The sequence below is a fragment of the Syngnathoides biaculeatus genome, chromosome 9 (genome assembly GCF_019802595.1).
Source record: "Syngnathoides biaculeatus isolate LvHL_M chromosome 9, ASM1980259v1, whole genome shotgun sequence".
NCBI classification, from domain to species: domain Eukaryota; kingdom Metazoa; phylum Chordata; class Actinopteri; order Syngnathiformes; family Syngnathidae; genus Syngnathoides; species Syngnathoides biaculeatus.
The window spans coordinates 15349240-15362364 of record NC_084648.1 but is presented as its reverse complement, the minus strand read 5'-3'; the positions used below and the strand labels follow the sequence as shown (position 1 = coordinate 15362364).

Below are 13125 nucleotides of genomic sequence, written 5' to 3'. Positions count from 1 at the left end.
CTGCACTCAAAAAAAAAAAAAAAACTTGGAGGAGGTGCACAGAAAGAGAGCGACGAGGCGGAGTCTACCTGCGTGGAAGGAACTTTGAGCGCTCTAAGCAAAAACAAAAACAAAACCAAAAAAAAAACATGACTGGAAGTGTATTGCGTTCGCTTGAATTATTATTCTTTCTATTATTTTAGTCCTGTTTTAATGACTACTGTATTCCCCCCCCCCCCCCCCGCCCCACACACAGCCCTCCCCCATTTTTCTGAGTAATTTTTCCCAATGTGTTTTTCGGACAATATTTTTTCCCACTTGTTTTTGGAAGTAATTGTTTTTTCCCGATGTTATCACGATACATCGAACTCAAGTGCGAACCTGTGACTCTTTGCGGATTCCCTAGTTACCGACATGACCGACTTTATTTACTAAAGTCGAATTTTTTATCTATTTCTCATTTTTTATATGGGCTTATGACACTCTGAGTCACATAGATGGTATTGTTATTAGTTTGTCAGATTTCTCGCGCAAGTTCGATGCGTCCCGATAACTCGGGAAAAAAAATTGTCACAAAAATAGGTGGAAAAAAAATTGCGAGGAAAAACAGTCGGGGGGGGGTCAGAAAGGGTAAAAAAATTACTCAGAAAAAGAGGACCCAAAACGTTCAAAAAAAGCGAAAAATAGTCAGATAAACAGAAAAAAATATTTAAAAAAAAAACAAAGCCCTCCAAAAAAAAATTACTCTGAAGTTTTCTTTTTTTTTTTTCAAAGATAGTCCAAGTGAATAGCATACGTTTCTGTATGAGACACATGGGGGGAAAAACAGAAATTTGTTCCTCATCCAAATGGGAACGTACACCCCATTGCATGTGTGCACGTGTGAAAAACCCTTCATACATTTAGCTTTGCATTTTTGTGGGCTTCATTTTGCACAAGAGGTGTTGAAATCTGAAGGAGACGCTCCTATTGCCTCAGCTATTTCGCATAAAAAAATATGTTGCAGTAATATATATACATACACACATTAGACTCTAAATATATAAGTATAATATAGGCCTGTAAATATACAGATAGTTTTATTGTCTGTCTACATGCGTGGCTGCACTGTTTGTGTTCAAATATACATCACTCAATGAGTTATACCATTGCAAGTAGATGCTATATTAGCACATGTATGGCATTTTAAAATGTGTGTTAGTCGGACTTTCTTGAGGCAGAGTTATGCATGTAATTGTGTATTTTCAACCAAGACAAATCCAACATCCGACTAATTGTAGTGATGCAATCACTGCGTGTGCAGGAAGAGGAACATTTAACGGCATCAAGTGAAAACAACTGTTTGCGCTGCTGCTCGAAAAACGACAAAGTGACATTGTGAACGTCTGTCTCCTGGGAAGAAACACAAACTCGTAGCTTTAACGTCAACGTGGGGCTAAAAACTGCGGCCCGTCAGAGTTGTGTTTGGCCGTGGTTGGCAACGTGAACATGGCGTCAGCATAGCAGTCTGATTGCCGAAGTCCTTTTGATTCGAAGATCAAACCTTTGATAAGCTTTAAGACAGTTTGATGAGTCTCGGCCCTCAGGACCAATCAGAAGATGATGTAGAAATTTCAAGTACACTTACTGGTGCGAGTTCTTTACACTGTTAAAAAAAAAAATGACAAAACTGTGCTGCATGGATGAAGGATGCATACGCGCAACCTCGTCCATCTCTACACAGCGGAAATAACTTGCGTCTATCTAAGAAGCTTGACTTTAATCCTTCACACTCCTCCCAAAAACGTCAGCCTCCCTCGTCCGAGGAATGTAAACAACACGAGGAGAGGAAGTGTAATCTGCGCGGCGCGTGTTTCTGCGTCCGTGCGTACAATTATGTTGAAACGTGTCTCGCTCTTTCCACTGCTCGCTTCACTAAAAAGTGGTAGGGTTCCAAATTTAAAATTAAAAAAATTCTCATTATTACAAATGGAGTACTAAGATTATTTTAAAATACATTTATATTAATTTCAATAATCTATTTATTTATTTATGTTATCCTGCACATTTTTTTTAAATATGTGGATTTTATTTTATTTTTTTTTTTTTGGGAAGCCCTATAAACTATGCTTCCTGAAACAGTGTGTATAATGGAGCATGCATGAAGTGATTAGTTTTTCCAAATAATTTTGGTTTTTATGTTGTCATAAAATGTATATCTCGTGCCTGCATGGGTTTTGTCCGGGCACTCCTGTTTCCTTCCACATCGCAAATACATGCAACATTAATTGGACGCTCTAAATTGACCCCTCCGTGGATATTGGGCAATCCGCGTCACTGACCAATCAGAGGCCATTTTCTCAGACAACATTGCATGGTCCAGTATAGGTTTAGTTCGCGTTTTATCGCGTATTTGGGTTCTTTAACAAAAAATATGGTTAAGAGGTGTAGTCACGGACTTTGTAATAGTGACGACAGGTATCCTGAAAGGCTAGTTGGTGGAGTTCCATTCGTACCCTTTCCAAAACCGAAGACCCAGTACGAAAAATGCCTTCGATGGATCAAACTTTGTGGAAGACCGCATCATCAACTAAATCCATCTAATATCAACCGGAACAGATATGTTTGCCCGAAGGTATGCCTTATATTTGATTTTCAATACATGTCTCGTATAAATGAATTCGAAGTTCTTCGCTAGCATAACACTGCTGCGTGTGAACGATTGACACACTTATTTTTTGTTGAGCGATATTTAGCGATGATCGGACTGCACAAACGTGTCGCTTTCTTGCTGGCTCGCGGCCAAAAGTTAACCTGACTGTGTTTGCACGAAGATATGCCCTAAATTTGATTTTTAATACACGTCTCGTATAAATGAATGAAACGTTCTCCGCTAGCACAACAGTGCTACGTGTGAACGATTGACACACTTATTCTTTGTTGAGCGATATTTAGCGATGATCGGACTGCACAAACTTGTCGATTTCTTGCTGGCTCGCGGCCGAAAGTTAACCAGACTGTGTTTGCACAAAGATATGCCCTAAATTTGATTTTTAATCCACGTCTCGTATAAATGAATGAAACGTTCTCCGCTAGCACAACAGTGCTACGTGTGAACGATTGACACACTTATTCTTTGTTGAGCGTATTTAGCGACGATGGACTGCACAAACGTGTCGCTTTCTTGCTGGCTCGCGCCGAAAGTTACCAGACTGTGTTTGCACGAAGATATGCCCTAAATTTGATTTTTAATACACGTCTCGTATAAATGAATGAGACGTTCTCCGCTAGCATAACACCGCTACGTGTGAACCATTGACACACTTATTCTTTGTTGAGCGATATTTAGCGATGATCGGACTGCACAAACTTGTCGATTTCTTGCTGGCTCGCGGCCGAAAGTTAACCAGACTGTGTTTGCACAAAGATATGCCCTAAATTTGATTTTTAATCCATGTCTCGTATAAATGAATGAAACGTTCTCCGCTAGCACAACAGTGCTACGTGTGAACGATTGACACACTTATTCTTTGTTGAGCGATATTTAGCGACGATCGGACTGCACAAACGTGTCGCTTTCTTGCTGGCTCGCGGCCGAAAGTTAACCAGACTGTGTTTGCACGAAGATATGCCCTAAATTTGATTTTTAATACACGTCTCGTATAAATGAATGAGACGTTCTCCGCTAGCATAACATTGCTACGTGTGAATGATTGAATGAAATGAGAAGCATGGAGTCTGTCTCAGTTCAGAATGTATTGTATTGTATTTGCCATTTTTACTGTTTGTCTTACGTCAGCGCACGTGGCGTGACGTCACTTCAGGAGGCGTGGTTAAGTGCCCTGTACGGGGGGGTCAATTGCCCCTAGGTGTGATTGTGAGTGCGGGTGTTTGTTTCCATGTGCCCTGCGATTGGCTGACAACCAGTTCAGGGTGTAACCTGCCTCCTGCCTGTTGACACCTGGGATAAGCTCCAGCACTCCCTGCGACCCTTGTCAGGATAAGCGGCAAAGAAAATGGATGGATGGATGCTGTTATAAACAGAGAAGCTGGACTCAAGAGTAAACGGAGGCAAATATAATGGAGAGTGTGGTAGGGAAGTGAAGAAACGGGTCCAAGTGGGATGGAACAGTTGGCGGAAGGTGTCTGGTGTTTTATGTGACGGAAGAGTCTCCGCTAGCATGAAGGGCAAAGTCTATAAAACAGCGGTGAGGCCGGCCATGATGTACGGATTAGAGACGGTGGCGCTGAAGAAACGACAGGAATCTGAACTGGAGGTGGCAGAAATGAAGATGTTGAGGTTCTCGCTCGGACTGAACAGGTTGGATGGGATGAGAAATGAGCTCTTTAGAAGGAGAGCCAAAGTTGGATGATTTGGAGACAAGGTGAGAGAGAGAGCAGACTTCGATGCGTTGGACGCGTTCAGAGGCGAGAGAGTGAGCATGTTGGTAGAAGGGTGCTGAGGATGGAGCTGCCAGGCAAAAGAGCGAGAGAGAGGAAGACCAAAGAAAATGTGGATGGATGTTGTGAAGGAGGACATGAAGACTAGAGGAAGACACACGAGATAGGCTTAGATGGAAAAATATGACACGGTGTGGCGACCCCTGACGGGACAAGCCGAAAGGAGAAGAAGAAGAAGAAAAGCATGATTAAAGCTTATTGTGGGTTAGAGCTTGCCGTATATATGCATGAGTTGAGGAAAAGATGGAGAGATGAAGGGTGGAAATGAAACAACATACAGGGGAGGGAGGAAGAGGGCTGTTGATGTTTGTTTGTGTGGTGGTGGGGTTGACGAAGGAAGTCGTGGGAACGCATGTCCTCCCAGACTTTGCAGATGCGAACCGGTCGTCGCCGTTGTTTGGTTTTCACACCCCCTTCATCCTCACAGCTTACACGGCCATGGTTCATTCACCTGATGACGGCACGGCTTCCTTTCATATGAATATCAATTTTTATTATGTTCAATGTGCAGTACGGATGTTGTTTCACAGCAGCTTCCGTTTACGTTTTTGTTGTAGTTCTTTGGCCAGGCCCAGAGAACCTCAAGGGAGGGTACGATATGATTAAAGAAATTCGGATAAATAAGTCGACCCAAAACTAATAAAAGAACCTCAAGATCAGACCTTGTGCACTGCTGCTTAGGCTCTGCCGACCAGAATAGCCTTTTGCTTCTTCCTGCTTACCTTTCTCCAGTCAAAAGATCAGACTAAATTCCCAAGAACATCAAGAAATGGACTCCAGACAGGATTGACAGGCCTGCTTTGAAACTACTGACTAGAATTCTCTCCTGACCTCCAGAAAGATCCACGAACAGGTCGCAGCAACAGTTGTCGGAATGGATCTCTTTCTGTGTGGCCAGTATAATACCAACCACAACTATAACAGTATTTCCCAGTGACAAACCCCGGGTTGCTAAAGACCTAAAACAAGTACTGAATAAGAAAAAGAGGATTTTCTTCACTGGATCAGAAGGGGGGGAAGAAGGATAGTCATGAGGTCAAGCATGCCATTAAAAAAGATAAGCTGGACTATAAAAACAAAGTGTAGGACTCTACTACCATACGGCAACGTCCACTCTGTCTGTGAATTGCCCAGCACCCAGCCATAAACCCATCCAGGTTGACGGCTCCAGGACTTCATCCCTACCCAATGACCTCAGCTCTTTCCTTTTCTAGATTTGAAAGAGGGTATAGCACAGAACTAAATGCCATCATCTATTCACTCCAGCTTGGTGACTCTAGGCGGTGAGACCCCTCAAAAGAACCAAAATCAACTCGGTCACTGGCGGACTTTAAAGCACTGCGCTGAGCAGCTGGGGGAGGGTTTCCGTCAGCTCCTCCAGACCTCCGTGATCTGACGCCCAGTGCCCCGGAAGTGGAATCCACGGTCATCCCCATCCCCGGGAATGGCCCCACTAAGGTGTTGAACATCTCTTTTGTCGTTGTTGAGCTGCAAGAAATAAACAGCCGTCTTAACTTTATACGGGAAATATGTTTTAAAAAGGCGTCAATGGGCCTAGTGTTGTCAGGAGATATGACGACATACAGCTGCGTGTTATCTTCATAACTGTGGAAGCTGATACCGTGAGTCCTGATCAATTCCCAGAGGGCAAGCATATTTAGATTAAAAAGTAGTGGACCTAAAATTGACCTCTCGGGCACTCCGCAGAGAATGGAATGGATCAATGATATTTTTCATTCATTTCAGTGGGGAAAGATGATTTGAGATATGAGTGTTTTGAGATCATGGTCACGGAACACGTTCAATTTCTATCTCAAGGCACCACTATCTATAATTTGATATCGTTAGCCTATTAGCATGATGTCCTGAATCATTTTCAATCTACTGTCACGACAGCATTAAGAAATACTTTTTAGAATTTCATTTTTTACCATGATTGGATAGATTCTTAGGAATCTGTGTCATTGTAATACACGAACGTGCAGGCGACTGGACAAAATATTCAAAAATTTGGTGATTATGCTATTAGGCTAACGCCACGTACCTGTGACTGCAAAAAAAAAAAAAAAAATGACGTGGAGCGTATTTTCTGAAATCGATGAATGGGATGATCATTGCTAATAGCGTCTCCAATAGCAACACTCTCTCGTTTGTTTCTTGCCTCTTTCCTCTCTTTTAATTTCATAATACTAATTTAATAATAGCGCTACATCAGTAAAGCACAGTATAGGCTATTTGGCACTTCCAAACAGTACTTCCCGATAAGAATGCCGAGGCTTGCAGTTTGTCTGTTGGTAAAGCTTTGGTGTTTGCGTAAGGTTCAATCCCCATGTGTGAAATTGTGAGTCACAACTGTGTTATTATTGTTTTCAGAATTGTCTAAATCAGTCTTGTTTGTGTCATTTTCTCGTAGTAGTGAAATCACATTTCAATTTCTATCTGTGGCTCCATCAATATGCCCCCAGCCTTTTGGGTGGCTGGATATTATTGGCAACAATATATACAGTAATAAATAAAATGCTGTTGAGGATGGTGTGGCTTTCCTCCCATAAAGCTGGAAGCACGCAAATGTGATTAAAGTCTGCCCTCTGGTGGATGAAAAAGGAGGAACTACAACAGCGCAATTTGAGTGATGACGAATTATACAAATTCTTAGCCGCTTATCCTCACGAGTCGCGGGAGTGCTGGAGCCTATCCCAGCTGTCAACGGGCAGGAGGCGGGGTACACCCTGAACTGGTTGCCGACTAGAGACAAATAGCCGCACTCACAATCACACCTAGGGGCAATTTAGAGTGTCCAATTAATTTTGCACGTTTCTAGGATGCGGGATGAAACTGAAGTACTCGCAGAAAACCCACGCAGGCACGGAGAACATCTAAACTCCACACAGGGGGGTCCGGGATCGAACCCTGGACCTCAGAACTGTGAGGGCCAACGCTTTCCAGCTGACCCAAAGTGCCGTTCATGCTGTCAACATACTTCCTGTGTTTGCGGAGTGTTTAAAAACTCATTTTACGCAGTATTGTATTGTTTTCCAAATGGAGGAGTTCAAGTAACTTGGGGTCTTGTTCACGAGTGAGGGAAGAACAGAGCAGGAGATCAACAGACGGATCGGTGCAGCGTCTGCAGTGATGCGGACTTTGTATCAGTCCGTCGTGGTAAAGAGGGAGCTAAGTGAAAAGGGGAAGCTCTCAATTTACCAGTCGATCTCCGTTCCTACCCTCACTTATGGGCACGAGCTGCGGGTCATGACCGAAAGAACAAGATACAAGCGGTTGAAGTGAGTTTCCTCCGCAGGGTGTCCGGGTTCTCCCTTAGAGATAGGGTGAGAAGCTCGGTCATCCGGCAGGGGCTCAGTGTCGAACCGCTGCTCCTCCGCATGGAGAGGAGCCAGATGAGGTGGCTGGGGCATCTGATCCGGATGCCTCCCGGACGTCTCCCTGGCGAGGTGTTCCGGGCATGTCCTACCTGAAAGAGACCCCGAGGACGACCCAGGACACGCTGGAGAGACTACGTCTCTCGGCTGGCTCGGGAACGCCTCGGGATCCCTCCGGAAGAGCTTGAAGAAGTGGCTGGGGAAAGGGAAGTCTGGGTATCCCTGCTGAAGCTACTTCCCCCGTGACCTGACTTGGAAAAGCGGTAGAAAATAGTTGGATGGATGGATGGATGGATGGATGGATTGTTTTAAAATCTGCCCCAAAACTTTTTCAGTCTACATGAGCTGTTTGCGAAATAATCTTTTTGCTATGAGGGTTCTACTTTTATGTACACATTATTGCCACCTAGCGGGAAGAATGTGAATTGTACCTGAACGTCAGCAACAGCACCGATGTTAAGAATTTATAATATTCCGAGGTGCAAAACTGGAACTCTTTTGCGACGCTTTAGCGTTAGCATTGGCTACAACAATTTTGAAGTGGTTCAACCCGTTTAATTTCCTATTTTACTATTTTCATGCCCGCTATCAAAAAGTAAATTTTCCATCAAATGTTCCATTAAACTAAAAATGAACACACAAAGAACAATATGATTCATATATGTCTTTATTGACACGAAGTCATCGTCATTTGGAAATCGTCACAGTGGCCTTGAGACAAGGTCACACCTGTTGTCAGTTTACAGTTAAAATCCCGCCCCCCCAAAAAAAAGAAGGAATAAAAAAGTTATACATATAGACTTTTGCTTTTTTTTTTTTTTCTTTTGCGGGAATGTGTTCAAATACAATGCGATACATTTTTTTTGGTCAGAAACACAAGGCACGTTCGGGACGCGTCGGAGATATTGGCAAAGATACAACATAACACGGCACAAACAGGCCACAACGTAGCCATTGTCAGACTTCACGTTTTCAGTAAATGCCTTCCTCTCGTGTAACTTTTATGTAAAATAAGAGAAATAAGGCGACATGCGGCAGGCGGCACGGGCGCCACCTTTTTGTCGAGCTGTCGGAATTCGCCGCTCGTTCGTTCGTTCGGCAGCGGAGGCCTTGGCAGATCCCGTATGGGGGGGAGGGGGGGGGGGATCTTTGTCTGTGGGTGATTAGCACGTGCCGAGGAGGCAAGTGGAAAGACGTCACGCTGACGCTGTCAATGGAATGCACACACAAAAAAAATGTATCGGTTCCTAACGTGCAGTAGCACATGAACCTCGTAGTTTATATTTTTAAGCACACGCATTCTGTGGACAAAAGTATTGGGATTGCGAAAATGAAGTGTGGTTTCTGTTGGATTTGTACACCGCCGATGTTTGATTTAGTTTTTTTCCTTCTCATCTGATCCAAATCGTCTGAAGTGACAAATTTGTATTTACGTTTCCGAAAAAAGTATTTCACACGTGGTGTGGGTTGTGTTAACCGTAATTGTGTGGCCTCCACCTGCTCAGACTGCGATCCGGGTCGGATGACTCATTGTGATGTGATCACGAATACTTGGCACGAGGACTTTGGAAATGGACCTTTCCGAGCTGTCAATGACACGTACAAGAATAGCCAATCAGATGGCCGCATTGTCTTGACACGCCCCCTGCCGCCATGTTGTCCCACAAGCAACGCTGGTTGTCAGTAGCGTGCGCTTGGAAAAATTCATGTTACGAAGAAAATGGTCCTCGTATGCGCTTGGGGAACGTGCAATTCTGATGAAAGTTATCCTGCCTGATTGATTCATTTTCCAAAGCGTAAAACAGAGTAGACGAAGTGTCTGCGATGGATTAAGGCTCGCGGAAGAGCGCACGTACAACTAAATGTGGACAATATCAGCAAACACAAGGCTGATGGCCAACGTTTCGCTGTAACTCTGACATTACGTCCAAAATCTTAATTCCGTGTACATATCCTTGCGTGAAATAGTTGAGACCTCACTTGGACAAGTCTGACGCATTTGTCAAAAAACATACCGCGATATTATCGAGAATACGCGACAGAGACTCGACTTCAAACGTGTTCTGTTGAGTCGCCATTTTGGAAGCTTGTGGGACATGGCAAATGTAGCTGGGGGGGGGGGGGGGGCAGTCGTAAAAGGTCCATTACCTGAAGCTGGAGATAGCAAGCGAACTGCTTTACTGTACGCGTGCGTCATCGAAGCTATTCCGGCCAGTCCCAGAAATCGTACTTTTCGGCCAAATTTGGACATTTTTCTCCCTCTCCTTAGGATCAAAGTCTGCAGAGGCCCAACGTCTCGAAAAACAATTTTCAGCGATTATCTCATTTTTCTTTGCCCCGCTTCTTTTGTCCACACATGTAGCTGTATTGAAACATTTTATTATTATTATTATTTAAAAGCATTTTATGCTTGCTTTTGTTTTCCCTGAAGAACGATACACCCTCAGTAGAGCTTGACAGTCTACAACAGCGCAGTTGTTAATCATACGTTAAATCACGCCGTACGTCTGTTCTCTCGTTGCGCCCCGTGCGGCAATTCCGCTCCGTGCCCCCCAATTTCGTTGAAAATTTGAAATACGGGGGCCGAGCGGAAGCGCCCGCGAGGTTTGTCATACGCGAAAAGGCCGTCGATTGTCCACTACGAGACGTCGGGATGAAGACTTCGGAAGCTCTCATCCTCCGTTTATATTTCTGTTTCGCAATAAAAGTGCACGATAATTGCAAGAAGATTTTGAACGCTGGCTCGTTCCTCGCCCGGAATGACTTTTTAAGTCCCCTCGCGGAGGCGGTTCACATAAATGTCACGTTAAAGGTTAATACACCACGATACAGACGCTCATTAATACAAACGATAAAGTTGCGGTCCTAATTTTCCGATGAATGAATTGGCCCGACACGCACTCATAAAAAACTCATCTTTTTTCCTGCATCCTGGTGATCGCGTCATTTACGTCCCCAAAATGAGCCCTCGAAACCTGTAGCATTGATCAAGACCACATCGGGCGGACAGATCAGAACTTTGAGGCACAAGAAAGGAAAAGTCTCAAAGAACCAGGAAGCAGCCATTTGCGCAAATTCCAGGGTTGGACGGGATTCACCGAAATGAGCCCCAATCGGAAAGCAAGGTAGACTCGGCGGATTTGCTGGATTGCAAAGCTAAACCGTGTAAACGTGGGGGAGGGCACGGGGGGGGTCAAAGTTTGATTGTCATTTTTGTCATTCGCCACGAATATGGTGCTTGCGGCTTTAATGATTGTCATCGTCATCCGTGAATATTTCAATGTAGTTTTGCCCCCCCCCCCAAAAAAAAACAAAAAACCAATATGTCGGGGGTGGGGGCAGCACCACAATTTCTGTCTACTTCTGAATGCATCCGTATCACATTTGGGCTGATATTTTTTACGGAGTTTTTTTCACCCATGTGCTGCTTTTTCGCAGTTTGTCGTTTGTAGTTTTACCAATTTGTGGATTTTATTTTCTATTTTTTGGAGGGGGGGGGATCTAGAGTACCTTTTAGTTATTTAGTGGGGGGAAAAAAAACTCCCCCATTCCCTGCTTTTTGTGCTTGGGTGCCCCGGCGGCATCTTGTTGCCAAGCAACAATGTTGAACTGAATGGAGGAGTTTCGTTTAATAGCGCCGTGGCATCCGTCAGCAATTACAAAAAAAAAATCGCTCTTTCGTTCTGAGTTCAGTCCCCCACGTAGATCATCCATTTCTAGCGAGGGATCGCTGTCCGTTACATGAATGGCTCGTTCCTCAAATGTGTAATAACATTAGAACTCGCTTATTACACACAAGTGAAACATTTTGTCATTTGATTGGGTGAATATTAAACTTCTTAGAAGTATCAGCGCTGCCCCACAGGGTCAACAATTAAAAGGCAGCGATTTAATAATACCACACGAGACCTCCTCTCGCCAACCGAAACTAAGCCCCCCCCCCCCGTCTTAGCTGACAACAGCTGGTTTGAGCAGGATAGCCCTGGGGGGGACGACCACCCAGGACATGGGATCCCTCCTCCTGGGCGCGACCCCGGCCGACAGGTTTAGAACCCCCACCTCGGGCTCGGCGCCTCCGTCGTCGCCCTCGGCCTCGGCGCGGCTGAGCCTTCCCAGAGCGCTCAGCCCCAGCATGGACGCCGCCGAAAGTCCGAAGTGAAAAAGGGGCGATTCCGCGAGGCCCAGCGGCGCCAGGGCTCCCCTTCCTGCCACGGAGAAGAGCGGCCCGCGGGGGCGGCACAGCGCCGACAGGGGCAGCGTCGCCCCCAGGCCGCCCAGGTGGATGAGCCCGGCCCCGCCCCTGGAGGGGAGGTCGGCCGCGCTCCGGTCACCGAGGGGACCCGGCTTTGGGCCGGCGCCTTGCTCCTGGCTGACGAAGTGCCCGTGGGCCTTGATGTGCTTGCGCAGCGAGCTGGGGTCGGTGTAGCGCTTCAGGCAGCCGGCCATCTTGCAGCAGTAGGGCTTGTCCACGTAGTGCGTGCGGGTGTGCTTGAAGCGGTCGCTGGAGTTGGAGTAGCGCTTGCTGCAGCCCTCGTATGGGCAGATGTAGGGTTTCTCTCCTGGATGGCGGAGAAAACCGAAACCTTCACATCGGGGACAAGACGGCGCATTCGGTTCGAAATAAACCAGCGCAACACAACAAGGAGGCGACGCGAGCATCGGCGCACGGACGACGGAGGCGAGATTCTCCCGAACTCCCCAAAACTGTTTGATGTTGTCGACTCCAAAACTGATTTTTGGAGCCATTGTGCCGAGTGAAAGAGAAAAAGAACTCCGCTGAGATTCGCGGGTTACCGTGGCGATACGTTGGGATGGTGAAAGGTTGGCTATTTGCAGCGACGTCAATGATTAACCTTGAACGTGCTACTTTTTTTTTTTTTTTTTTTTTTTTACCGAAAAGCAAATAAAGACGCGGCGTGAGGTCTTAAACACACGTCGGCCCAATAGAAATGCAGATTTATGGTTATTTCCATTGATATTTAACCCTCTTGGTCCAGTTTTTTTTTTTGCTTCTTTGCGGCAACGCAAATGTCCACGGCGCGGTGAAATGTAAATTGAAATATGTTTTTGTACAGCAAATGAGACGACTGCCCGGTTTTGATCCCCTTGTATTGCTGACATAGTACATTCATGAATGAATTCATTAATACATGCTCCATTAACTATATTGGGTCAGTCTTATACAGTATATATTTAAATTTATTAATAATACATAAAAATAAATTTAAATAAATCATAATGATAAATTCAGATGTCAATCAAATACTAAAAATGTAATTTTTTTTAACAAATGTGATTTTACGTTTCTTTTTAATTTCACATGTATTAC

General features: G+C 44.9%; 1 protein-coding gene across 2 annotated transcripts in view; it reads right to left on the bottom strand.

Annotated features, from left to right (window-relative positions):
* Positions 1-10306: 10306 nt before the first annotated feature.
* Positions 10307-13125, bottom strand: part of LOC133506601 (zinc finger protein GLIS2-like) — a 39620-nt gene continuing 36801 nt past the window's right edge. For both annotated transcript variants that reach the window (XM_061830887.1, XM_061830889.1), the window contains exon 7: positions 10307-12355. In XM_061830887.1, the coding sequence (XP_061686871.1) occupies positions 11745-12355 (611 nt within the window). In that variant the 3' untranslated portion in view covers positions 10307-11744. The remainder of the gene's footprint in view (positions 12356-13125) is intronic.